This window comes from Pygocentrus nattereri, chromosome 17, assembly GCF_015220715.1.
Source record: "Pygocentrus nattereri isolate fPygNat1 chromosome 17, fPygNat1.pri, whole genome shotgun sequence".
Taxonomy (NCBI): Eukaryota; Metazoa; Chordata; class Actinopteri; order Characiformes; family Serrasalmidae; genus Pygocentrus; species Pygocentrus nattereri.
The window spans coordinates 31,548,658-31,576,429 of record NC_051227.1 but is presented as its reverse complement, the minus strand read 5'-3'; the positions used below and the strand labels follow the sequence as shown (position 1 = coordinate 31,576,429).

At 39.7% G+C, this 27,772-nt stretch overlaps 2 protein-coding genes across 2 annotated transcripts in view; one reads left to right on the top strand and one right to left on the bottom strand.

The window, feature by feature from the left end:
- The window catches only part of dph1 (diphthamide biosynthesis 1), a 110,365-nt gene extending 101,522 nt beyond the window's left edge, over positions 1-8,843 (bottom strand). Inside the window, exons 1-2 of the mRNA XM_017694913.2 lie at positions 8,729-8,843; positions 7,304-7,453 (exon numbers count right to left, since the gene is read on the bottom strand). Of these exons, the coding sequence (XP_017550402.1) occupies positions 7,304-7,453; positions 8,729-8,777 (199 nt within the window). The 5' untranslated portion in view covers positions 8,778-8,843. The remainder of the gene's footprint in view (positions 1-7,303; positions 7,454-8,728) is intronic.
- A 7,669-nt stretch (positions 8,844-16,512) lies between these two features.
- The window catches only part of rtn4rl1b (reticulon 4 receptor-like 1b), a 198,867-nt gene continuing 187,607 nt past the window's right edge, over positions 16,513-27,772 (top strand). The window contains exon 1 of the mRNA XM_017694914.2: positions 16,513-17,008. Within this exon, the coding sequence (XP_017550403.1) occupies positions 16,996-17,008 (13 nt within the window). The 5' untranslated portion in view covers positions 16,513-16,995. The remainder of the gene's footprint in view (positions 17,009-27,772) is intronic.

Below are 27,772 nucleotides of genomic sequence, written 5' to 3'. Positions count from 1 at the left end.
GTGCAGTCCCACAAGGTTGAGTTCTTTTCTCTTTGTAGATGTTACCTCTAGGTGATGATATTAGGAACCATAACAATAGCTATGCTGATGACACAAAATTTAAGATTTCCAATCATTCTGATAACCAAGACTCTGTAGACAGGCTAACCAGCTGTGTGTCAGATTTTTCTTGGTGGAGGTCTCCACGGAGGATGTTTTCTTCAATTAAATCACAAAAAAACTGAAATACTGATCCTTGGCCCTTCCTGTCTCAGAGTGATGCAGAGAAACCTGTTAAATGCATTTGTGACCAGCAGAGTTGATTACTGTAATGTTCTTTTTACTGAGCTTCCTGAGAAAACAAAACATCCTCTACAATTAATCCAAAATTCACCAGCACTGATAACAACCATTACCACGCTCATATGACCCCTGTGTAAAAATAACTGCACTGGCTCCTTGGATCGTTCAGAATAGATTTTGAAGTTCTGCTACTAGTTTTTAAGGTTATGAATGACCTTAAAGCACCTGCTCACATCACAGAATATCTGTCAATGTTCCAACATGTGATCTTAGATCAGCAGATACTGGCCTTCCATAAAATACAGAAAAAAAACAGAGACCCTTTCTGTTATTTTGCTTCTAAACTCAGTCCCACCTTTTATTAGACAGTCAACCTCTTGCTTTTAGAAACATTTGAAAATGTTTCTATTTAACATAGGATTTGATTAAAACTACGTCTCTTGGTATTCACCGTCTTAATTTGATCTGTCGTTTTCATATATGATTTTAAATGAATCTTTATTACTTGTCTGTAAAGCACTTTGAGGTGCTACAGGCATGAAAAGTGCTCTATAAATAATAATGATGATGATGATGATTATTATGGCTAGAAATAAAATGCATATATAAGCAAAAGTTTATCAGAATTATAGTAAATGAAAGTTTCTGTTTATTCAGTTGCACCAAACTTTAAAACTAGTTTAAAATAATTAGGGTTACAATTATTATTTTAGTCCTGGTTTTACTGCAATTTTGTTACTGGTTGCTGTAGGTCAACTTCGGGTGGTTGAGGATTTACAGCGACGTGCAAAATGTGATATTTTGTTCATTTTCTAAGTGAAAATAAGTTAACATCTTCAAAAAAATAAAAACAAAACATGGCATTACAATTTCTGTTTATTTGCTGAGTTTAACATGTTGGAAAAAACAAAATATAAACTGTGTCATAACTTTTGCACAGCTCATATTTTTTTCTCTCAATGTTAAATCCAGCAAGTAAACAGCAGTTACATGTTAAAATGTGTAGATGCGCGTTTTCTGTAGAGGATGCGTTAACTTATAGAGCAAAATTGATAAAACGTCATTAGACTTATGGCATACAAATGACTGCAAACAGCTATAATCACTGATTTGTGAAGCTTAGTTTATTAAAAATAAGCTGAGCAAACACCTATAAGCACAAAAGGAGTGGATACAGAAGAAGAAGGAAAGTGAAGAGAAGAGGGCAAATGTCTGAGGCTTTCTCTGATAAAAGGTTAAAGAATTGCCCTCCTTCAGTTCGGACACACACAGACAGGTCATTACTTGGGGAAAGGGCGAGTTTATTAACAGTAAAAGGTTACTCAGCTCAGCAGGGCTGACAAATCACTCTATCCATCCATCCACGGGCTTGAAGGTGATGAGAAGGCCAGGCTCTACTTCTGGACTAAGCAGCTGCACAATTGCAAGCGCTGGATTCAGAAATGCCATAAGAACGGCAAGAAATGCCAAAGTGCCAGCAACCACACTGACAAGAACAGAACAGAGGAGTGAGAATGTGGAAACAGCACACACACACACGGAGCTACACAAGTGTGCTTAATGCTGGTGTAACTATAAGCATGGCACATAGACAAAAGAACAAAATGTTACTGCCCATCAAACTGTCAGATGGACTCCAAGTGCACAGCTGCAGGACAATTTTCCATGCTACATTTGCACGTAAACAGCCAGGAAGTAAAGGCAGCCTCCACAGCTTCCACTGAACAGGCAACGTAACTAAGCAAGAGAGGAATCTAATTTTAGCACTAACTGTACTATAACCTTTTCAATTAATTAATTACATATTGAAGACAAAACCAAAGAGTATTTATATATTTATTTCAGAGCTATTAATTGAAGCGCAATAAGAAATTAATCCAATTAGCCTCAATGGTGATATATGCATTCATTATCAGCTTTAAGAGACCAAAAGATGTGCTAACTTAGTAAATCTGGCAATAGATGTCTTCTGCCTTATTTTGGGAAGTGTATTTTACAACTTCTTGCTCTACCTATTGTTAGGCATAACATTACGACCACCTCCTTATTTCTATACTCATTGTCCATTTTATCAGCTCTACTTACTCTATAGGTGCACTTTGTAGTTCTACAATTACAGACTATAGTAAATCTATTTCCCTGCATACTTTGTTAGCTTGTACTAACTCCCTTGTACTTGTTCTTCAGTGGTTAGGCTTCCCACGGACTCTCACAAGTAGCTAATATTTGGGTGGTGGATCATTCGCAGCACTGCAGCAACACTGACGTGGTGGTGGTGTGTTGTGCTGGTCTGAGTGGATCAGACACAGCAGTTCTGCTGAAGTTTTTAAACACCTTAGTGTCACTGCTGGACTGAGAACAGTCCACCAAACAAACATATCCAGCCAGTGCCCTGTGGGCAGTATCCTGTGACCACCAATAAAGGTCTAGAGGATGACCAACATAAAGTGTGCAGCAGGAGATGAACCACTGTCTTTGACTTTACATCTACAAGGTAGGAGTGTCCAATAGAGTGGACAGTGAGTGGAGACAGTGTTGGGACACTAATCCAACTGTACACACATGTTCAAACCATCTCCAATGCTATCCTGAAACAGCATCTGACTTAAAATTTCATTAACATTCTCAAAGACACTCCTTTACACAAATGGAATTTGTTGAATTAATCTGTCAAAAAATATTGTGTCGCGGTAATAAAACGTCAGAGAAAGATGGGCGATTTAATGAAGACTTCAATGAAAAAAAATGTACTGAAGTCATGGAAAGAGACAGAAAGTGTTCAAAAGTTGCCCCAATCTGGCCATCCAAAAGAGAAAATCCAACAAGCCTGACTAAGCATTAACTGTGCAAACGCAAACAGTCAGGGTTGTCCTTCACAAAGATAACTCAAGGAAACAGTGACAGGCACATCTTGGGCTACATTACGACCATAGATATACGTGTCCCAGATCTGAACTACTGCTCAAACCGGATGTTGTGGTTTCATTGTTTACATTATCTTTTTAATGTGGCCTATGAATGACATCAGCCCGAACAGATCATGCTCCTGAACTGACCTGCATGTTCAAAAGAGCACAAAACACAAACAGCAGACACTAAAAGGACCAAACTGGACAAAGTTTACAGAAGAAAAGGTGAGATTCGGTGTTTGCTTTGAGAGTAAAAGCTGATCAAACAAAGAAAGTATGTTCAGGTTATTTCATTAATCTGTCATGAAGCATGCAAGCAACCTGATTTAGACTGATGTCAATTCAATCTACGCATTGCCTTTACTCCAGAAAAGAACAGAAAACATCAACCCAGTTTATTCAGCCAATATTTAATCAGCACATGATATCAAACTTATATCAACACATTAATATAAGTATATGTAAGCATATGTATTAATCGGCTTGACTTTAGTCACACAGAACACAAGTAAATGCTTCTTAGAGTGCCTACATAAGAAATTCATTCTCCTGAGAATATGATCGCATTTTTACCAACATGTCAACTCAAATGAACTTAATGTAACCTAACGTCATTTCAACTTCTTGTTTTACAGTAGTTAAAAGCAAGAATCTTTACTGAGAAATTTTAAAAAATGCTTAAAAAACAGTACAACTTAAAATTCTGTCTTGTCCCTATTTTCTGCTTTATTTTTATTCTTTTGTCTTGCTCTTTACATGCTTTGTCTTTTAATTTATGTGGCTAAAATGTCACTTTATTGGTGCCAAATAAAGAAAAAAAACATTTTAAGAAAAAAAGTTGCTGTGTCGTAGATATTCATTATTAGCACATTAAACACTTGGTTAAATGTAACTAAGTTCTGAGGCTTAGTTTCCAATGGACAGACTTTACGCTTGACTACACGTGTCAATTTTCAGTCTGAGTAGCATTATTCACATAGTTACGCATGACGTCCATCTTTCAAGATCCAACTCGACAACATACTGGCCTGTACAATTAAAAATAAACATTCTTGTAGTTTTTAACTGGTATGTTTAGTCACTCCATCTGTCAGGTACTTCGGCCTCAAAGCTTTCATTTCCCCCCCAAGTCTCAGAGCAGCACAAAACAAGACAAACAAACTCACAAAAACTGAGTAGCAAATTGGGTGAGGGCAAAGAAGGAGCAAGAGAGAGGAAGAAAAGTGGCATAGAGTCAATAAGGTGCTTTTTGCCTTGCGTATCCTGAGAGAGGAGACTTAGCACAACAAAAGACCAGCATATATACCCTGTAGAGAGGTCAGAAAGAACCAGGCACTCTCTACGAACCACCTGCGAACACATTCACCACATCAAACACCTATTTGCTGTTATTCACATCAATGGAGGCTTGCAATTTGTCATTTCTGCACTGTGTTATGAAGGTAACAGATTGGCGCAATCTCAGGGTCGGCTCCATGCAGGTCTGAACTTTACTTTTTTCAATGGATTTGAAGCTTGGCACATTTTAGACATTCTGAATTCACCTCTATTCACTGTTCTCTTTATTAGCATCATCAGAATATGTGTGAATGTGCAATGGCTGCTACATGCTACTCACCGTCACCTGCTTAAGAGTGATGAGAGTTCATGCTGGGCTCTTGGCCACCTCGTGTGCATCAGAAGGAGTGATATGTGGTATGAAAGTCATACTTATACAGACATGGGATGGAATAATGAAGTGATAAGAGTCACAACTGAAACAACTTCTCTCTTCCCCTATTTAAAATTTTGAAACATGCTCAATAAGGCACAACTATGGTTAATGAAGCTGAAAGAATGGTAGCAAAGGTGCAGGGATTTAAAATAACTTGCGTGAAACAGCAACTCAAGAAGCTCACTTCCAACAGTTTTCTCTTTAAAGTTTATAAAGAAGTGGAAGGGCTTTTCTTTTACCCACTCATCACCACCTAATAGCTATCCTTTAAACTGCAACAAAATATGCAAGTACAGCCTAGTTTTTCTTCAAATGACACAACTAATAACACTTTAACAGAATTAGATCACACATTTTTTACTTACTGCTCTTCTGTTATTCTGTAATTACACCTAAAACATATAGTAGCATTTCAAAACAAACATGCATTGCTGTAATAATACAAGGGTCCTTAAGTTCACACCATGAGTCAGTTTTGTGATTAGCAGTCTAACTGAACCAAATCTGATGATTCAATATTGATCATATATAATCTATCAAAATATGAAACATACTAACAAATACATATCGCATTTCAGCCTAAACTTAATGATCTGTTATGTAATATTCTGGAGCGCAGCATGTATCCCTCAGCCATCATTTTCATTCATCAGTGTTCTCTCACCATAGTGCCCAGCGTGCGTGACATAAATGCATCAAACAACCACTGAGAACTGTGTTGTCAACCAGTCCTGACTACTAGGCAAGCCACTGATCTAAAGGCTAAAAAATACAATCAAACTACCATCTTATTCCAGCCATCTAATAAAGCTGTAAAGAAGCAGTGATTTGATCTTTATTCAGCACACAATGAACAACAGAGACGATCTTTTTCCCTTTCAGTCAGAGGAAACAAAGCAAACTGATATTTACATCCAGTGGCAAATCATGACTAATAGAGCTAAGCTTTCAATTTGGGTCATAAACGTCAAACTCGGTCAAAATATGCAGAAAAGACCCACCTCAACAGTAACGCTAACATCTGCTACTGTTACTATAGACTTCTAGTAGTTTTTTAGCACTAAGCTAACAGTGATTTTTATGAACATCTTTCGAGGATGCTGAAGCTCTTACTGGAATTTTCCAATCTACCCTAAAAGGTGCAGCAGTTAGATTTCGGGACACTTAAGCACCAGACTATAACTACTACACCATTTAAGGTGGGATGGAATATTCAATTCAATTCAAGTTCTAGATGAAACACAGATATGCAAAACTCCTAAAATATATTCCATGTTTTACTTAAACTTTACTGTGACACAAATATCAGCATATTTTATCTTGTAGTAATTTCACAGTGACTCAGTACAGAGTAGAGAGGACTCCTTGCTTAGGTTGACGCTCATATTCAGTCAGTGACATATCTAGGATTTCCTCAAGGATTAGAAAGGTCCCGCTATAATAATGATTAAAGACAGTTACTAAAATTATGACTGCTTTTCTTCTGTATTCACCATCTAACAAAAAAGCTTTAAAACATCCAGTCTCCAAAAATCCACCCAATTTTTCAAAAATTAGTCCTACATTCAATATGCATCATCATACTGTTTATTTCTGTCTTTAAACTGGAAAATCACATTCTAGAGACTGCTACGACACTGCTTTAGGATGCAAATAAGTACACTTATGACGGCAGTAGCGATGGTTATATTTTTCATTTTGGCCTTTTAGGGTTTACATCCCTCTCTTCCACAACTTAAGAATAACTCTGAGTAGGGTGCCTACCTCGACTTTGTGTAATGGGATATTTGACTTTTTTCAAGAAAACTGCCTCCAGTGGAAATGCTTTAACACTTCAGAACATCTGATAAAGCTGATGTTCAGATCTGGTTACTGAAAAAGCCACAGAAGGCATTCGACTTTATAGGTGTTCACGAAACCATTTATTTGTGTTCAGGCAATCATGAGAACCTTAATCTATAAACAGCCTCATATTCTGTGGCCATTACAGCACCATGCAGAGCAATCACTGGACTTAATGACTCCCATGAGATCACTGCCCATTCCATTATAGATCCACCAGCCCCACCACGTTTAACATCATTATGGATCCAACACTACTTGCCAGCAGATATTGTGTACATGTGAAATTTGAGTTTTCTGAGCTCCATACTGCTGTTATGTTTGTATGTAAACAATGGTTTCTGAACAAGCATGAAGTACAGAATTTGGATCATTAACATATTTTGACTATTGAAAATATTCTCTAAACAATTGCATATGTTCATGAGAATAGCAAGAAGAGATGACAAATATATATTCATGAAGAATATTCCTTTCAAAGTGATAGTCTTAACTGCTTCATGTAATAACAATAGCTAGCACGATTTAGGATAACCACAGCTAGCACCAGACTCACCTCTTTTGGCTTTTGCCTGTTTTACCCGCCACACCGTTTTGTGTATCTCAAAGTTGTAGTTGGCAGGCAGGACACGAATTGCCTCTTGAAGCTCTGGGTCTTTGAGAATCTCATCAGGAATCTGATTGGCAACCCTCCTCGGACCTCGCACTAAACCACAAAAGACACATAATTCAGACTACAGTTACGTATACAGCCATTCAATACAAAAGCAAAACACCCCTAATACTTTTAACTATAAAGTGTACTTTCATTGGTTTGTCCTACGAGTGCTCAAGTTCTTACGTTCATTGAAGTGTTCTGAATTCAGAAGTTGTGGCACATTTTGTACATAAACATAACTTGTTTTGAAAGTCCCTCATGGACAAGGTATGGACCTCAATCAAGCACTTGAATTCTTGGCTTTGCAGCTTTCTTTTTCATTTTGGTGTGTAACAGAACAATGTAGGCTTTTCCTTACAGTATGTTATAAGGCTTGAAGTGACAACACAAGTAAAGCAGGACATTGCCAGGCTGTTGAGTGCTACTTTATGGTGCACCTACTGCTGACCAAGCTGCTCAAATGGAGCTGGCAGATGTGATTAATGGCAAGCGCTACTTAAAGGAATATAAAGCCCCCCAGCACTGGCCCGTGGAGCAGTGCTCTCTGAAGCGATGGAGCTCCATCCAGTACCTCTGGCGTGAGCTGGAGTGGCACCTGCAGAGGCACTACACTATCCCAAATGGTCACCAAGCAGTGAAACATAGCAGCCACCAATCAATGCTGTGTTTAGGCAGACCAGGGGACGCAACCCAGGTCATGAGAACACACCCTACACCAGTACTGAACCACCACTGAACCGGTACCGTGAATCATCAGACCACACCACATATAGCCGGATCTCCAGGATCCAGTTAACCTAGATTAGCAACCTCATGAACCTCTGGTAGGTCTTCTGCTCCAATATCCCATGGAAGCTAAAGAACGATACGCTGTGTCTCCTGCAGAATTACAAACAACTCTAACAGTTCTGGTGTTCTTTCAAATCAAACGCGGTGAAGTTCAAAGACAGCAAGAAAGTGTTGTTGGACTGTTCAGCTCCACTAGGACTTTAAAACTGCAATGTTCATCAGGAGTCGTCTTTTTGCTTTTAAAAAGGAACCCGCAGTGCTGGGAAAGTAGCCACAAACCAGCTATTTCACGTTTTGAATGAAATACTCCCTCGACCTCGCTGCTGTTAGGCGATATGTAGTCTGTTTGTCTGTAAACCGGCAGCGCTGCTTCATTTCTCCTGCACGCGCCCATGTCGCTAGCTAACGCTAGCGCGTAGTAAACATGCTGACACACGCCTAAAGCAGGAGTAATGACAGCGAACGAGCCGCAGACCATGAAAACCTTGCGCTTCTGAAACTAAAAAGCCTTGAAATGAAATAACGAGTTTTTACCCGTTGGCTTTTTAGTCACGACTTCTACATCTCCGGTGGGCGACGCCATTTCTTCCTCAAACAACTCCACGTGCGTCCAGAAAGGCGTTACCAGTAGAGCACAGAGAGCGTCAACGAGGATCAATTAGATCGACTTCGTGCGCACGCTATTTACTGCACTTCACAGTATACTTGTTTATCAGGTTGTTTCGCAAAAACAGCCTGAAATTGATGCTGGATTAAAACTGAAATTAAATTCATAGAAAACTTACTGCTGCCTATTCATATAAACCCATGCAGTTAATCAGTGTTCTGTCTCTTTTCTTGCCTGGTGTAATGCAATAGCCAGAGGCCTTTGTACACTAGCTAGGGGTCTGGACTCTGGGCTCTTTTGCCCTTTTTCACTAAATTAATTCAGCTTCTAAATTAAATTAGGTGTATGGGGAGCAGGGAAATTACTCAAGTGTGCACTTAAGGACCAGGATCGAGAAAACCTTGCAAAATGGCTCCATTATATGCTGCTGTTAAGATGTCATTTTAATTGACTTGTAGTTTCATCATTCACAGAATCCATTTTAGTCAATTTATGAATAAGAGTCTTTAATGTCGCCAGTGACTCTTTACCTCCTTCTGCGCCGCTGCTGCTTGCATGGTGAGAGTCTGGCTGTGAATGGGGAGGCAAGTGATAAAAATGAGTCATTTGGGCTGCTAGGCCTACAGCATGTCACAGCATGAAGCCTGGTTACAGGGCTTTTCTATGTTAGTATGTTAGTAGCTGAGACAAGTGGTGCAAATTCAGACTGCGCTGCTGCTGTGAGTTAAGAAGTGTGTAACATAGCCCTCATTTCAGCAGCCGGGGTGGAGGTATAGCAACCATTCATTAAGTTAAGTGATACTTTTTTGATCCCACAACCGGGGAAATTCCACCTCCGCATTTAACCCATTCATGAAGTGAAACACTAGTGAATACACACACACTAGGATGCAGTGAGCACACTTGCCCAGAGCAGTGGGTAGCCCTATCCACGATGCCCAGGGAGCAATTTGGGGTTAGGTGTCTTGCTCAAGGATACCTCAGTCATAGACTGTCGGTGCTGGGGATCGAACTGGCAACCTTCCGGTCACAGGGCCAGTTCCCTAAGCTCCAGCCCATGACTGCCCAGAGTTCATACTAAAACTTTAGGCATGAGCCAGAAGGTAGGCTATAAATTTTCTTCTTTTGAAGTTCTTTTACTTAATATACTTGATCAAGGAACAAATAAAATTTTTTATTAATTACAATTTACAGGCCACCCAGGCCTTATTCTCAGTTATTACAGGAATTCTGAGTTTCTATTAAGCTTAATAGCATCTTCAAGTAAAATAAGATTTGTCAGAGATTTTAATATCCACCTTGACAATCCTCACGACGCACTAAGTAAGGCATTTACATCTATCATAGACTCCTTAGGTTTCACCCAAATTATAAAAGGGCCCACACATTACCTCAACCACACTCTAGACTTAATACTGACCTTTGGTGTAGACATAGATAACTTAGCCATTCTCCTCCAGAGCACAGCAGTCTCAGATCATTACTTAATCTCATACGAAATCCAGTTTAGTGGAAATGTGCATTCATCACCATGTTATCATATTAAAAGGACTATAACTTCCACCACAGCTGGCAGCTTTATCAGACACCTCCCGCAGTTATCAGCTTCTGTCAGCTGTCCATCTATCCCTACTGAGTTAGATATTTTGACCAACTTCTTAGAGGATACTTTTCGATCTACGCTAGATAATGTGGCTCCATTAAAAAGTAAAATAGTACGGCAGAAAAAACTCCCCCATTGGTATAACGATCATACCCGAGCTTTAAAACAGACTGCCAGACAACTAGAGCGAAAATGGCGTCTGACTACATTAGAAGTGTTCCAGTCTGCCTGGAAGGAGAGCCTTATAGACTATAGAAGAATAATCCTAGACTACTATTTAGCACAATTTTTAAAATAACAGAGAATAAAACAGTTACTGAACCCCAGATGCCATTAGCCTATAGAAGCAATGATTTTATAAACTTCTTTAGTGAAAAAATAAAAAAATTAGGCAGAAAATTCAGAACGCACAGTTAAATTCTACAAACCTGCTGCCTTATAATACCAGTCTAGACCCTGAGAATATTATAATCACTGCAGATAGGCTGGAATCGTTTACATTACTTCAAGAAAATGAACTAGTTAAAATTGTCTCTTCCGCAAAATCATCTACCTGTATTTTAGATCCGATTCCTACAGGTTTACTCAAGGCAATTTTACCAGAAATAACCAAGCCCATTCTGTCAATAATAAACTCCTCTCTTAGTCTTGGATATATACCAAAAACGTTTAAACTTGGAATAATTAGACCGCTGATTAAGAAAGCTAATCTCGATCCCTGTAATTGATCAAATTGTAGACCTATCTCGAATCTTCCGTTTGTATCTAAGATCTTGGAAAAAGTGGTAGAAAAACAATTAACCTCTTATTTGTATAGGAATCATCTACATGAAACATTTCTGTCTGGTTTTAGGCCACATCACAATACAGACACAGCACTAGTAAAAAAATTGTAAATGATCTTTTATTATTCTCTGACAAAGGAAATGTGTCTCTGCTAGTTCTTCTTGATCTTAGTGCAGCATTTGACACAATAGACCACACTATCTTACTAGATAGATTAGATAGACTGGAAAACCTTGCAGGGATAAGAGGAATAGCTCTTTCCTGGTTCAGGTCCTACCTCACTGATCGCTATCAGTTCGTTAATGTAAAGGGTGAATCATCTGTCCTTGCAAAAGTAAAGTATGGTGTTCCACAAGGCTCTTTCTAGGACCTATATTATTCACAATATATATGTTACCATTGCATCTCTGCAATACTGCTAAATTAAGAAATGCATTGTCTCTATAGGACGCAGAAAAACTAGTCCATGCTTTTATTACTTCATGGCTAGATTATTGTAATGCCCTGCTGTCTGGATGTCCCAACAAAAGCCTCAACAAGCTTCAGCTAGTCCAGAACGCTGCAGCCAGAGTCCTCACAAGAACCAGAAAATTTGACCATATTAGCCCAGTTCGATCAGCCCTGCACTGGTTACCAGTTAAATTTCGCATTGATTATAAAATTCTATTACTAACATATAAAGCTCTAAACGGACTCGCCCCTCAGTACCTGAGTGAGCTCCTCTCCCACTATGAATCATCACGCCTACTTAGATCACAAGGTGCTGGCTTACTACTGGTACCTAGAATTAATAAAGCTACATCAGGGGGAGAGCTTTCTCATACAAAGCCCCCCAACTCTGGAATAATCTTCCTGTTAATGTTCGGGACTCAGACACAGCCTCAGTTTTTAAGTCTAGGCTAAAAACTTACTTGTACAGTCAAGCCTTTGGTAATTAGTCTTCCCTGTCAGATCTAGACCTGCCGGAGTCGGGTGCCACTGCTCACCAGCCAACGGCTTGACCACCACTGTTGCTGCTGCTACATAATCACAAACTAATCAAATTAGCCACTGCTTTCTTTTTTCCCCACTTTGTTCTATAAAACTTCACAGCAACAATGTTTGCTATCTGGTGTCGACCAGAGGAGGATGGGTTCCCCTTCTCAGTCTTGGTTCCTCTAAAGGTTTCTTCCTCTTCTAGGGAGTTTTTCCTTGCCACTGTTGCCACTGGCTTGCTCATGGGGGCTTGGACCTGAATTTGTTTCTTTTCTTTTGTAATACTCATTGTTCTGTAAAGCTGCTTTGTGACAACACCTGTTGTAAAACGCGCTATATAAATAAACTTTGCTTGCTTGCTTGTAATAAGTCCTTCAATGGCTTAAACAAGAAAGAGTGATCACCTCAGAACTGATGCAGCAGCATATTTATTTTTAGTTTTTCCAATGTTTTATGTGTTCCATAGGTAAATGGGAAAAAGTATTTCTCTAATCTATAATTACAGACCCATATCCTAGGATTTTCTTTCATTTTTTTTCTTTGTTTTATGTTTATGTTTCAGAAATATATCGTATTTTTATATATATTATAAAACTTTTTTCCAACCACTCTTTATCCCTCACAATTAATCAGGTCATGCCTTAAAGACAGATACATGTAAACGACAGCTGTTATCCTTATGGGCAGTGAATGGTAGGTTTTGAAGCTGTGGCTGTGCTTGAAATGGCCTATTACAGACTGCTCATGTACTTCTTCTGCCTAAAAGCAGTAAGTATGTACTGCTCTGACAAAATATTCCAGCACTGAGCCAAAGCTATCTTCATTATCTACTGCATCCCAAAACACAACACGGCAGTTTCAGGAGGACATAACAAATAACCACCTCATCTGTTCAGAACAGTTAAATAGCCCAAGTTGTAGTCTATGGATACATAAATGAAATGAAAGGAAATAAATGGTCCTGCTACAGCTTTCTATGCTGGTCTTGAATTGGATTTTTATCACTTTGTCTATCTAATAAATGTAACTTCCTGCAGAGATAATGCAGTAAAAACAGCAATGTAGTGAAGTTGGTGAGATTTTCAGGCTCACGTGTGGAGTTGCGTTGCTTATTATTCAGGCAAATTAGCTTATACTACCAACTACAAATGTAATAAAAATAAATTCCTTGCAAACAGAGCAAAACAGTTGTGTCAGGAAACCACAGGTTTACCACATAGACGAACCCAAAGTTGATGGTATATATTGGGCTTTGGAGATGGGTAGAAACAAAACCCTCCTTTCTGTCATGGTATCTTTCAAAACTCAGCAGGTGTGTCTCTTAACCAAAATATATTCACACATGTTGCTAAAGACCTGACCTGGAAAAGAGCTGAAAAGCAGCTAACAACAGTTGCAAAGCAGTAATTAGATTGCTGAGGAAAATGGGGCTGGTCTTGAGATGGTTCTGATTGGTTCAGTCCCAGCTGCTTTACCATAGGCAACATAGATATGATTATCATATTTGCAAATTGCACTTTTCCTTTTGAACTTCTATGAAAAGTTGCTGTGAATTAATTTGTCAAGAACCATCTTAACCCACACAAAACCTTTTTTTCCTCAAGTGAAGCAGTCTGACTGTGAAAGAGCTTTAGTATCACTTTCAGGCCTCTACCAGTTCAGTGGCAAATGTCCACCTGTCCTTGAGTGTCCTTGGAGATAACCACCCTTAGATTGCCATGAAGGGCTAAGGAGCTAGATTTAAGGGTAAAATCAAGTGGTTATTAAGTTTATGATTAGCTTAATTGGTGTCTACTCAACAGTTCACCCTCTAGTGCATAATTACTTTACTGGCAAGGCTAATATGCAAAACATTCTCCGAGTATTTTATACATTTCAGCTCCAGTTGCAATGTTTTCATACATGGTTAGCACACGTTAAATATTTATACATGTTACGCTGTCAAGTTTCACAAAAGTTACAGAGTATTTAAAGTTCAAAAACATCAAATATTAAATTGTGTTTTTCTTGATGTACTCCTAATGTTCCATTCAGGTTTATGAATTATAAAATGTTCCTAGAAAGTTCTTACAGAATTTTGTTTTGTTGTGTCAATAACAGACAACTGTACAAAGGTTCTTTTTTTCCAATAAGACTGACAGAAGGTTTTGAAAGCAGAGTAACAAGGCCATTTTATTAAAAAAGAAAATGCACTAGTGGTTCTTATTGCAGTCAGTATACCAATGGAAAACAAATGAAAGAGCAAACTGTTTTTTATATGAACACCAGGCATGAAAACCTGCCCTGTTGGTCGGTAGCACAACTGTATGGGTGGAAGTCTCTGAATTAACAGCTCAGTTTAAAGCTGAAAGCTGAAAGAAGTGTCTGTAATCTCAAACTGCTGTAGCAGCAACACAGCGACTGAGCCAGAATGCCTGAAGTTTCTGGAAACAGAGATCAAATCTAAAAGAACATTTTTGATGTGTCTCCAAGTTGGCTGTATGAATAATCCACACATGAAACTGAAAAGAGGAAATGAAATTATGCATAATAATGCATAATAATATTCTCCAGCTACAGGATTTTCTGATAACTGTTTCTATGAAGCCCAAGGGAAGGTCCAGAGAACATCAGCAGAACTTTTCATGCAATCTCACAGGGAATATTAGTGCAATATTAAAGACTTCAGCGTTCTGGGAATATTGTGAACCTCCTGGGCAGAGTGTAATGGAAAAGTTTTTCATGCAAACTCACAGGACGAAATTCCCTTCTAACTGTACACAAACTGCAGGAACATTAGGAAAATACGATAAAAACAACGTTAATGCTAATGAAAGTTTCTCCAAACATCTCAAACATTCTGTCAAGACATTTTTAACACAGAAGATATCAAAAATTGATTGAATCTTTACTTGAAAATCTGCAAGCATGTGCACCATTCACCCCAAGTGCCATTCTGACATTATTTTTTAATTTATTTTTTATTTTTTGCTGTATCAAGATTCATGTCAAGACACCATTGTGTTGTATTGAATTTATTGGTTGATTTTGTGTATCGTCACACCCTACCAGAAGCTGACTTTTCCTTGCATGTTTATCTAATGCACACCAGCTTATAAAAATAGGCATTTAGCGTCATTAATCTGCATTGATTTTTATTTATTTATTTATCTCAATCATATTCAGACTAGAGATGGACATTCCTGCTATTTTTAGCAAGTCATATCAAGCTCAGCTCACAAATAAGCGTCGGCAGCAAGATCAGTTCTTTGTTCCCAAAATTAGTCAAGTTTGAGATTATCTATCAGTTCATTTTCAGTAATCATCTGCCTTATAATGAACTAATTATTGAAAACAAATCAACAAACAAAGGCAACTGAATATCAAACATCTACTGAGGCACACTTGGAGGCTAAGAATTACAGAATAACAGCCTAAGACAAAAGCAGAGGCAAACTAACACAACAGGCAACATGTTTGGAGATGATGAATTAAAATATTCCAATGAGATCCAGGAGGGGGGTCTTGTGGTTTTCAGCTGCAGCTACAACAGATCTACAGATCTGTTTTGTCTTAATTCTCAAATAAATAGATAAATATATAAACCAGCTCTTCAATCCAAGTCGTCTGTCAAGATTTACAGAACGCAGAGTTTAGTTGTAACCTGCATTTAACATGCTGTTTCCACTCCATACCCAAAACAAAAGCATCTGATCCAGCCAGGCAAGAGCCTCTGAGAACATAAACTACTAACCAATCCTAGAGGAGATTATGAACTACTATTCAATCCTAGAGGACAATATGAACTACTATCCAATCCTAGAGGAGAACATGAACTACTAACCAATTCTAGAGGAGAACATGAATGATTAACCAATCCTAGAGGAGAACATGAACTACTAGCCAGGAATATGAACTACTAACCAATCCTAGAGGAAAGAAGAACTACTAACCAATCCTAGAGGATAATATGAACTAATAACCAATCCTAGAGGAGAACATGAAGTACTAACCAATCCTAGAGGAGAATATAAACTACTAACCAATCCTAGAGGAGAACATGAACTACTAACCAATCCTAGAGGAGAATATGGACAACTAACCAATCCTAGAGGAGAACATGAACTACTAAATAATCTTAGAGGAGAATATAAACTACTAACCAATCCTAGATGTGAATATGAACTGCTAAACAAGCCTAGAGGAGAACATGATCTACCAATCGGTCCTGGAGCAATATTATGAACTACTATCCAGTCTTCGTCCAGGAATGTGAACTATTAACCAATCATATCAGAAGAGGCGGGGATTGCCTGAATACGGGTGGGAAAAGCAACGCCCCCTCCCTCCACTTTTGCTGCTCTTCAACTATTGAGCCAGTGCGCGTAAAGCAATGGACCTCGGTCTGTTCTCTGATTTCCACCACCCTCCTCCCCTCGTCCCCCAGCTGCAGAGCTGAAACGGCGATGCTTTCCCGGAGGTAAGTCTGTGGAGAGGAGGCAGCGGAGTGCGTGTATGCGTGTTGTTTCACTGCAACCCGGACGGGCAGAGGAGCGACTGTGGACTGCAGAAATGTGTCTTGTGACCGGACTGCGCTCAGTGTTCTGGAGAGACCTCGCATGGATGAGAGCAGACTACGCACCCCTGTAGATCCCCTCCATTAAGATTCAGCCTGAACTCCCACAGAGCTGCCGGACTTCTTGGTGTCCGCCACGGACAGGCTGAGCTGAGAGCCGACGACTCGCGTCTTGAAAAACATCGGCTTCGTAGCCACAGGGAAGAAAAGCGCGTTGGGACTGGAGTACGAGAATAGATGAACCCCAGCGGGGCGTCATAGGAACACTTTCCAACATGTTTAAACGGGGTAAGTCGCATCCAACTTTAATAACTCGCTCTTATGCAGTCTGCACAAGTTCCTTTTGGCTTTCAGCTCGCCAGAACTGAAAGGGGGTCTGAGTGGAGAGTGCGTGGACGCTGTTAGGGCTATTCGTCCGTGGCCGTTTTAGCGGCTGTGAGCGGATGTTCTGCTTTAAGCAGCTGCATAACCGCCGTTATGGGTAAACGAGCTCGGAGAGTTGTTGAAATGAGTTGTAACTTCTTCCAGCGTTAAGGGGTCATTTCTGCCCTGGAATAGCGGCTCCAGCGGCTGCAGCGTGGACTGAGCTGAGCGCGTGCAGCACAGTCGTGGATGAAATATTCAACCACATAACGAAATATTACTCTTAAGATATTCACGGTGGGTGCCGCACTGCAGTCTCTGGCTCGTCCTTTGGTTGGAGCCTTGTGCTGTCTGGCAGCGTTATTGGAAGCAGTCATTAAACTGGGATGAAAGGGTCGCGCTGCTGTAGAACAGCGTACACAGCTGTATTCGCTCTACAGCCACTGATCGCTGTCAGATAGTAAGCTGTAAGCGTGTGAGCCGGTGGAGAGTTAATGTGCGTGAATGAGTGGAGCGGCGCTGCATGTCAAAGTGAGACTGCCATTAATGCGCCTCACCTGAAAACGTACAGATCACACGCTTTGCCAGCCGAAAGCCTTTCAAAGGAACAGCCTGCAGTTTCATCGAAGCGAATGAATCGTGTCTAGGCGTCATATTTAACCTCCCCAAAAAACTTTCCCCAGATTCACGGAGTAGATCTCAGACAGGGGCTTTGTGTTTGTGTCGATGTGACTGCAGGCTGGTGAGCCCTGATGAGTCCGGGCTTTTTTCCTCCCATACTTCGCACCGACGAGGAGAAACAGACCGATCAATTCAACACGCTTGTCAGGAAATCGACGCACAGCAAGTGTGGGAAAGAGGAGGGGTGCGTGTGCCAAAGCTCCAGCTCAAATGTAATTTTGCTCGAAAATGAAATGTTTTCCACACTGGCGAATCAAAGACGCTCACAGTCCTCAGATATTTCCCCACGAGCCGATTGGCTGCTGTTGTTTACTCATTTCTGATGGTGCTGAAAAATGATAAATCATTTTGAGGCCCCACCCATTCACAAGCCGTCTTCCATAACCGATATCGAGTGAGTACGAACACGTTTTCCAAAGATTTTGTCTCATACTTGATTCTAACGACTGGCAAAATAAGAGGGCAGAACTGCTGACCCCAATGCGGCCATGTGCCCATTCAGTTTATGTGATGGATGTGTCTAAATGATTCAGGCAGGGAAGTGTCCTTGTGTGCCGTGCCATTTGGTTTTCTACATCTTCTGCTCTGTCCAGTTCAGGCTCCACAGGAGCACGAGAGGAGGCAATAGAACAGTTCAGAGACAGGGGCCGTCCTAAAAATGTTGTGGAAAATAGAAAAACAGTTTTTCAGAGGATAAAGTGGGTTATCCAGACGTACTGGAGGCGTTGAGAGGAAGTTTATGCTCTAGTAACTGCAGTTGTCAAATGGAAATGATCAGCAGAGCTGTAAACAAAACCCCACATCCTACTGCAGTGCTTTTGCATTTTTGAGATGTCCTTCCTTCATAAAGCATCAGCACTGCATGCTCTGGTTTTTTTTTTGCGTTATGATGTGATAAATGTGATCTCGAACGCTGAAATGTGAAAGTTTAACTTGAAAGTGAAGGTGGAACAGAAAGTGGTCCAGTGCTCGCTCTGTATGCTAACCACACTCTCTAGCTTCCCCTTCTGTCTGTTGGCTTGGGTACAAATTAAAACCAGAATGTTTGCTGAGATTTCAGTGGGATTTGAATAATGTATGTGTCCTATAGTAAACAAAAACTGTTCATTATAGAGTTTTGCTTCAACAGCCAAGAAACAGCAAACGGTACTTTTTTGGGTCTGTCGCGTACAGCATATTGATTTACGGTCATGTTGAATATATCTGAATTCAAAGCTTGCTACATGTTTGAGACAGTAGCATGGTTGGAATTATGGATCTCTAACAAAATAAAGAATGGGGCTATGCACATTTTGGCACATTTTAATATTGTGTCAGATTCATGGGGCCTAAACATTTGAATTTCCAGGCACCTCTGACTATAATCAATGCATATGTGTGGGTGGAAATTTCAAAGCTTTTGCCTTCACTGCAGCCTTTGCTGTTTATTTACTGTAGTTTAATTGTTGGTAAAATGAGGCTTCTGTTCTTTGCATGGTAATTTTTAATCATCTACAAGGGTTAAGTTGGGGCTGCCGAAAAGGGTTCTTTGGAGCAAATCATAGCGATACTTTTGGTTCCCTAGACTTTCTTTAAAAATTCTAATTCAGACCCCTCAACTGGATGGTTCTTAAGGGAAACAAAAGTGATTCCTCCATGGCGCCACTCCAAAGAGCTGTTCTTGGCACCTATATTTGTTAAGACTGTAGCATGCTTGAAAATAAGACTCTTTGAAGTGATTCACTTTTGAATTAATTGTACCTCTCTCCATTCTGCATTACAATGTTCAGAAGTTTGTAGACACCTGCTCATTCAACGTTTCTTCTGAAGTCAAAGCTGTTAATAGGGATTTAGCACACATTCGATGCCCTAATAGCATATACTCTTCAAGGAAGGATTTATACTTGATCTTGGAACATTGCTGTGAGGATTTGATTGCATCCAGCAACAAGAGCATTAAAGATCACCACTTCAGCCATAGATATTGGTTGGAGTTCCATTACTCCAGTGAACACAAGTGGACTGCACCACAGCCCAAGGCTGAATGACTTTGTGCCCCAGTACCAATTGCTTGGCATTGGTTATGGTGATTTTAGAGCGTTTCCACACTGTAAAGTCCAGACCAAGGTCCAAAGCAAGGTTCATGTTTTTGCTACACTGTATAAATTTGATCCAGGTGGTTTTAATTTCACATTGCTTTGTCCTATTTTCATCAGCAATGTAAGCTATGTCTCCCTTTTCCTGACACTGATTGGTTTATAGAGGAGAGTAGGTCTGATGTAGGCATGTTTTCAGTTTGGCGGGTAGCCTTTTCCATTTGAATGGAGAAAAATGAATATCCTCATCCTCTCAATGTTTTTTCAAATCTAACCTTTTCATCAGACCAAATGATTATTAAATAGTTCATCTCTTCCTCTCTCTATGTGCTACTCTGGCGTATTCTAGCTCTCTTAGTTATTTTCCTTCTTTAATTGTTTAATGGATGATGATAGCATGCCTCAGCTTCATGTTATTTGGCCAAAATGAGCCACACACAAAAGTGTTTTCACCCTGCAAACAAACCAAACCACTTTTGATCGATCTAAATTTTGGTCCTTTAGTTAGGACTGGTCTGAGACACCTTTCACACCTGCTGTTTTGGTTGAGACCAAACTGAATAGTCTGAAGGTCCTGACCAAACAAGACTCACATAGCTGCTCCAGAGTGTCCCATTCTGTTAGCAGTGTCTTTCTTTGTAAATTGTACAAGCTGTCTCACCATTGAACACCTGAATCTGGTAATTAGAAGGTGTGTCGGGATATGTGTGTCACTTGCTATACATACAGAAAGAAGGCATGAAATTGTGTATTTCAAAGATAACCGCCATGTGATGATAGTCATGTTGAAAGCCTATCTGGTTAAAAGAGATGTTGTGTAAATGTAGGCTCTGCACACAAGTGCTTGCATTATCCTCTACGAATGTCACACTATGATGTGTGTATTTGTGTGTGATCAAAGTGTGTCTTTTCCTGACACTGTCGCTGGGCCAGGCTTCTGGTTTACCTTGAGCTGTGTGTGTGGCTGTGGCCTGTGCGTCAGGCCTGGATCTGCTCCGTTTCAGCTGGTAGCTCCTGATTACCCTGCCCAGCTGACCACTCAACCATGGGCAGATGTGTCAGGGCAGTGCTGGGCGAGGAAGGCCAGCTGAAGCTGAGGTGTCTGTCATGGCAGCATAGGTGCTGGTGCATGTCCCTAAACCTTAGAGAAGGTGTGTGAAGGTGGAATAAATTTGGAGTTCATGTAGAGCCCCAGTTTCTGCAGGGCCCATTAGGAAGCAGGCGCAGGCAATATGATTATAAGTTATCGTTTAGTGATAAAATGCTACGCTTTTCTGGGAATATAATGGGTATCATCAGTACTTAGAATGTCCAACAATGTCTTATAGAAACGACAAATTTAGACCAATTTCAGTGAGTCTGTAACAGCAGCCAGTGTTCTGAATAAACTGCATAGTAAGCAGCTAATTGGATGACAGGACATTATTTTGTTAATTAAGTTGGCTTGATAAAGCCAACTCATTGTTCTTTGGTTTATTGTTCTATGGGTAATTGTTCTATGTTTTTCTTTGCAAATGTTGCAGTTTTCAAGCTAAAGCCAAAACAAATTTTGCAGGATTTTAAAGCCTAAACAATAATAGTGTCTTTGTGCTCCAAAAGACATCTCTCACACTGACCCTCATTGACCCTCATCCTATACATAATGGTGCATGCATATATATAAATGTATATACATATACACACACACAAACACATACATACATATATATATATATATATAAAATATTCCTATCACTTCCATGGCCGCAGGTGTATAGAACCAAGCACCTAGACATGCAGACTGCTTTTACAAACATTAGTGAAACAATGGGTCGCTCTCAGGAGCTCAGTGAATTCCACCATGGTACCATGATAGGATGCCACCTGTGCAAGTCCAGTCGTGAAATTTCCTCACTACTAAATATTCCACAGTCAACTTTCAGTGGCATTATAACAAAGTGGAAGTGATTTGAGAACGACAGCAACTCAATAACGAAGTGGTCGGCCACGTAAAGTGACAGAGCAGGGTCAGCAAATTGTCAAATGCGTAAACACACTCCTAAACTTTGTGGAAAGCCTTCTCGGAAGAGTTGAAGCTGTTATAGCTGCAAAGGGTGGGCTGACATCATATTAAACCCTATGGATTAAGAATGGAATGTCACTCAAGTTCATATGGTGTGAAGGCAGACGATTGAATACTTTTGGAAATATAGTGTGTGTATTTGTATAGGCCCCTGGTCTTATATGCCTTTTTAACTTTACCTGACTTAAATTTTACATTTACCTTTTGTTTGCCTTTGGTTTATTATTTTCCATTCTATCTTAGCTTTTAACCTATTTTGTATTTTTTAGCATGTTTTAGTGTAAGGTTTAGTTGAACTTTGTTTTTAAAATGTGCTTCATAAGGTTGAAGAAAACCCAGTTCAAGAGTGGTGGCTTTGAAATCATGTGCTTTAACATTAAGGTGCAGCCTTCTTATCCAGTCTGTCCGGTCCAGTTCAGTCTGATTTACCAGACAGTTTCTTTAGTGCATCATGCTTAATATGAACCAGCTGCCATACGTTCACTGGTGCAAAGGAAATTTAAGGCCTGCTGCTTGAGTTTCATTACCATTGCTACTTGCACATTAATATCAGAACAAAAAAGATGTATGGGCAGAAAATTACATCATATGGGACTTTATACTGTAAAACCCAAACCAAAATAAGCGTATCCTAGATCATATATACTTTTGGAGGATTCATGGCATGAACTCAGTGATGTAGGCAGGCATGGAAAGCAAAATGTGAACCAGTATGTTATATAAAGCAGTGGAAGGTTCCACTTTAAGCTCCATATTGCATATCTTTTAGGGCTCATTTGCATGCAAATCGATCAGTGTCAGCCCACTCAATCTATATACATCAATGTAACAGGCATCACATAAACCCATCATGCCTACAGCAACTCCAGACTAAAATAGGATCTATAGGCTAATCATCTAGACTGGGGCTTTAAGTGAAAGGGAACGGTTACGGAGGTGGTTTCAGTAGCTATGCAAGATGTGGAGAGATTTTAGGTCTTCAGATGACATTCAGTGTTGTGTGCTATTTTCAACTATTTCACCATCTTCAGGTTTCAAAGACCCCTGGTACAAGACTTGCTGTTATTCAAAAAAGGTGCTGAAAGGATTATACGAGGTGACATTTGATATTTGTACATATTCAAATATTTACAGGTGGCCTGGGCTATTGCTTTAACTCTTGTGCAGTATTTCCAAGGCCTTAAAATGTTGATAATTATTTAAAAAATTGTAAACAGCAGTATACCTTATCATACACTGCATATATAAATATCACATTTGTGTCTGAAACAGCAGTGTCAGCCTATAATTGGTCTGTTGTGCTGCCAGGTCAACACTGAAATGAAGAATTCAAAGGGCAGAGCTCTCCCTGGAAACCTTCGAAATCCTAGCTTTACATGTGAAGACAAGTATATTCAAATGAACTGAATTCATTCAAAAACACATGTTGATTTTTGTCACTCTCAGATCTTCTGCTTGAGACAAACAAAACAGCTGAACTGCATGCAATCCATTTTGGTGGGGGGGGGGGGGTGTTAACTCTTGCACACACACTCACTGAGCATTTAAAGGGAGAACTATACTAATACTAGGTAGGGCCTTGCTTTACTCTCACAACAGCCTCAATTCCACAACTTGGAAATTTTTTTTGAGATTCTGGTCCATGTTGATTGATTTATGCAGTTCCTGCAGATTTTCTGGTGCACTTTCCTGCTGCGTTTGCTCCCATTCTTATCACGTTCCAAAGGCCTTATACTGGATTCAGATCCAGTGACCTGCGTTCATGAAACCAGATTGAGACAACTTTTGCATTTGTTTTGTCAGCAGTTATAGAAGTACTCAGACCAGTCCCATCTAGCACCAACAATCATACCATGGTCAAAATCACTGAGATCACTTTTTTCCATTCTGATGGTTGTATGTGAACATTAGCTGATATTGGCCCATAACTGCACTGCACTGCCAGAGGTGTCAAATCCAGGTTCAGAAAGTAAAAATCCTTCCCAGGATTTTGTTCCAACAGGCTGGACAGCTCTGCTGGTGGTGTGATCTAACTAGAGAAGCCAGCCTGTTGGAACAAAATCCTGGGAAGGACTTTTACTTTCTGGACCTGAGTTTGACACCTCTGCGTGCCACATGATTGGCTGTAAGGGGGTGTGGGTGTGTGTGACGTGGAGTGATGAGGCGGATGCACGTGCTGAGTAAAGCGAGATTTATTTTGGGCAAATCCAGGGTCATAGTCGGAACAGTCCAGGTTCATATAGCCAACACATATCGAATGGGGGACAGGCATGAAATACAACCACGGAACACAAATCCAACAGAACATTCAAACAGCACATACAAAGACCAGCGAACACAAGGAGCAAACACAGAGCTTAAATACAAACAGGGTTAACGAGGAACAGGTGGAAACACAGGTGGGAAAAATCAGGGGCTGAGTCACAAAACAAGGGGCTGGACTGGGGATCAAAACAGAAAACACGTGGACTAGACCAAAACACGAACACATCATGGGCCAATCGCGATATATATATGATGTGTTCGTGTTTCGGTCTAGTCCACGTGTTTTCTGTTTTGATCCCTATATATATATATATATATATATATATATATATATATATATATATATATATATATATATATATATATATATATATATATATATATATATGACAAACTATTAATTGAAAATGGGCTGTTTTTGTAACTTTGTTTCCGTGTATGGATCATACTTACTGGGGAGTGAATGATGCATTTTGTTCTGGGGAGTGACTGAGATATTATGAAACTTTAACATTAATATTTTATTAAGGTTTTCTATGATATGGACCCCATAAATTGTCTGGCATGAAATTACACAGAAATAATAACCCTTGTGTAAAAAGGGTCAAGCTGGAAGGAAGGAAAAGGAGCTTGTCCATTCTTTGTTGGGTCTTAGCTGTGGGCAGATGGAAGAAAGAAGTGAATGGCGGTTAGTAATAAGCACAAGGGCATGCAGTGAAAGCAGAAGAGAAGAGCACCTGTGGCTCGGCTTCTCTACCCTCCGCACCTGTTCACTCTCTCTCTCTCTCTCTCACTCTCTGTCTCGTTCTCTCTCTCGCTCTCGCTCTCTCTCTTTAATCTCCTCCTCTCACAGAGCCACTCTCCTCACCTTCATCCCCCCCGAGTCTGTACCTCAAACAGTCAGAGACACTTAAACAGCCTGCATCTGCTTAGCACTGTAGGATATATTGGCTCTGGGATTACACTCGGCTTGTAGTTATCAGAGGCACAGTACTTTTGTTTTTGCAGTGCAGAGAGTAGGCGTGAACCTTACCGCATAACCAGTGCATGTTCACTGAGACGGTAATGCAAGGAATTGTGTTTGACTGAACATTTGATTGGAAACTATTCTACGGCTGCATCTAGCACTGTTGAGATTTGTTTCGTCTCATCTTGACGTTTTGTCATGAGATTTAATAGCTAGCAGGATTTTTATTTACGCATTCATTGACATTGACTATAATTGAAAAAGGAAATGTGAAATGTTTCTTGTAGCATTTCCATCTCACAGAGCACACACCCATAATCAGCTGTGCCACTGTAAAAATGACTCGCTTTAACTCTTCAAAAAATAAGTAACCATATCATTTTGATGAAGTTGATTGGGCCTCATGTAGTAAGTTAACAATAAATTATGTTTTACTTTTTTTTTTTTTTTAATATTGTTAACCAGTAATGTCATATTTCACACCTCTCTCCTCTAAACCCCTCCTATCATCAAAAGAAAATGCTTAGCTAGCTCCGTAATGCATTTGTAATGTTTTTGACTTTTTTTAAAAATAAGAAACGGTCCAGAGTACCTGATTGATGATAATGGTAAGGCAACCAGGTTGGAACCTTTCACAAGTTAAAGAGGAATTCCACAGATTTTAAGTGCATAATTCAGCTGTTGAGGCATAAATAAAGTCATTTAGAGTGGTTTGATATGAAATGGAAAAGAGAAACTTAATGACTCAGATTTCTTTACACTGCTGGTGTTATGAACCAGGCCTCTTAAAAGTAGATTTTAGAAATAAGCCTTAGGCTAAAACCTCAAACTATCATAATACTGTCATAATATTTCAGGCATCAAGCAATGTATTCATAATGATTTTGTGTAAGAACTTTAGGTGAGCTAGATTTTGGAGACATTAAGCTCATCAGATGTCTGGTTCCTATGTAAAAAAGTCTGACTCGGCACGCTTCTACAGAAGGAACATTTTCAAATCAAATGAATTGGTTTACATCTTAACCATATAGTTGTGCAGAAATTGTGAGAAATCAGCAGAATTGCTCTTTATATGTATATATATATATTTTTACAGCGCTGCTGTTATCTTGGGGGCCACGCTGCAAAACTGCACACAATAAAACTTTTTGCAACTGAGCAGAGCTTTCGGCTCCCATTTATTGCTTTGTCTACAGTTTTTACCTGAACACTGCCAAAATCTTGACCTATAAGAGTAACCTCAGAGCAAACAACAAGCAACAAACTCATTTGGGTTTTCCAATTTGACTTGCCTCTGATTCTGCCTGTCCACAAGTATCTGTTGTAATTGACCGAGCATTGCCTCTTATCACATAGCTGAGCTTCAATTACTACAGAGCTATGGAAGACGCTTCAGACTTCCCTGCATGCCAAGCAGTTCATTTGTACAAGTACACTCTGGGAATCACAATGGGATTAAAGCAGAGGCCAGTGTATGCTGCCTTTCTCAGGTCAGATCCCATCCTTCCACCCCTCCCCTCTACTGTTTCCAGGTAGGCCAGTGTATGCTGCCTTTCTCAGGTCAGATCCCATCCTTCCGCCCCTCCCCTCTACTGTTTCCAGGTATGAAGTCACAACATATCACCTCATGCTGATAAGTAATTAACAGCATGTCAGATTGTACTGTGTGCCATTCTTATTGCGTGGCGCTCTTTCCAGATGTGTCATGCTTCTAACTTAGTATGCCTGTCAGCTTTGTCACACTGATGATGCCCAGAAAAGAACAGTGGTGCTCTCGCTGTGCTCTGTTAAAAGGCCCATATGTACAAGCATATACAAAAGTTTGAACACTGCTGGTCAAATCCTCTACAAAGAACGAACTTAAATAAGGCATTTTTATTCAAATATTATTTCTAATAATTAGCTGAGCTTAACAATAAAAAACATTCAGTAAGTAAACAGTAATCGTGTGTTAAATGTGCAGAAGTGTGTTCTCTGTAGAGGATGGGTTGACTTATTTTCACAAAACATGTCATTTGACCAGGGGTGCCGAAACCTTTGCATATGACTGGGATATGTTTTCCCTGTGGTATACTTACGCAATTTGCATGTTCATAAAACAAGTCCAGTCATGAAACATTTCTAAATGACCATTTCCAAACCTTGTTTATGCTTTAGAATTAAACAAAGCAGTTGTTAGTGTGCTGGTAAGGCTGGTACATGTAAATGACCTCTATTCTGATTGGCTGTCTTGTATTATGTTTCATTCAAACAGCAATCCATGCTTGAGTGTGAAAATGTGAGCTAATGTTGCAGGCTGTTTCATATGGATCATACCCACTGGCGACTGAATGGTATGTGTTGAAACAACAATTCTTACATGCTACATGAAACTGTTTTTTATTTCAAAAAGCAATAAAAATAATCAGTTTTCCATGATATGGGCCCTTTAAGGTTAGTGTTGCAGTAACTTTGCAGAGTAACAAGACAAAAAGGTAGACTGCTCAGATGAATTTTTGTGGTAACTTCATAGCATGTAAAATAGTATTCTTAATGTACTGAGCCATGCTAGTGACATCCTGTTTAAATAACAATAATGTGTGAGGCCATGCCATATTAATGCATGGGAACAAGATCATGCCTTATTAAGCTGTGGCCAA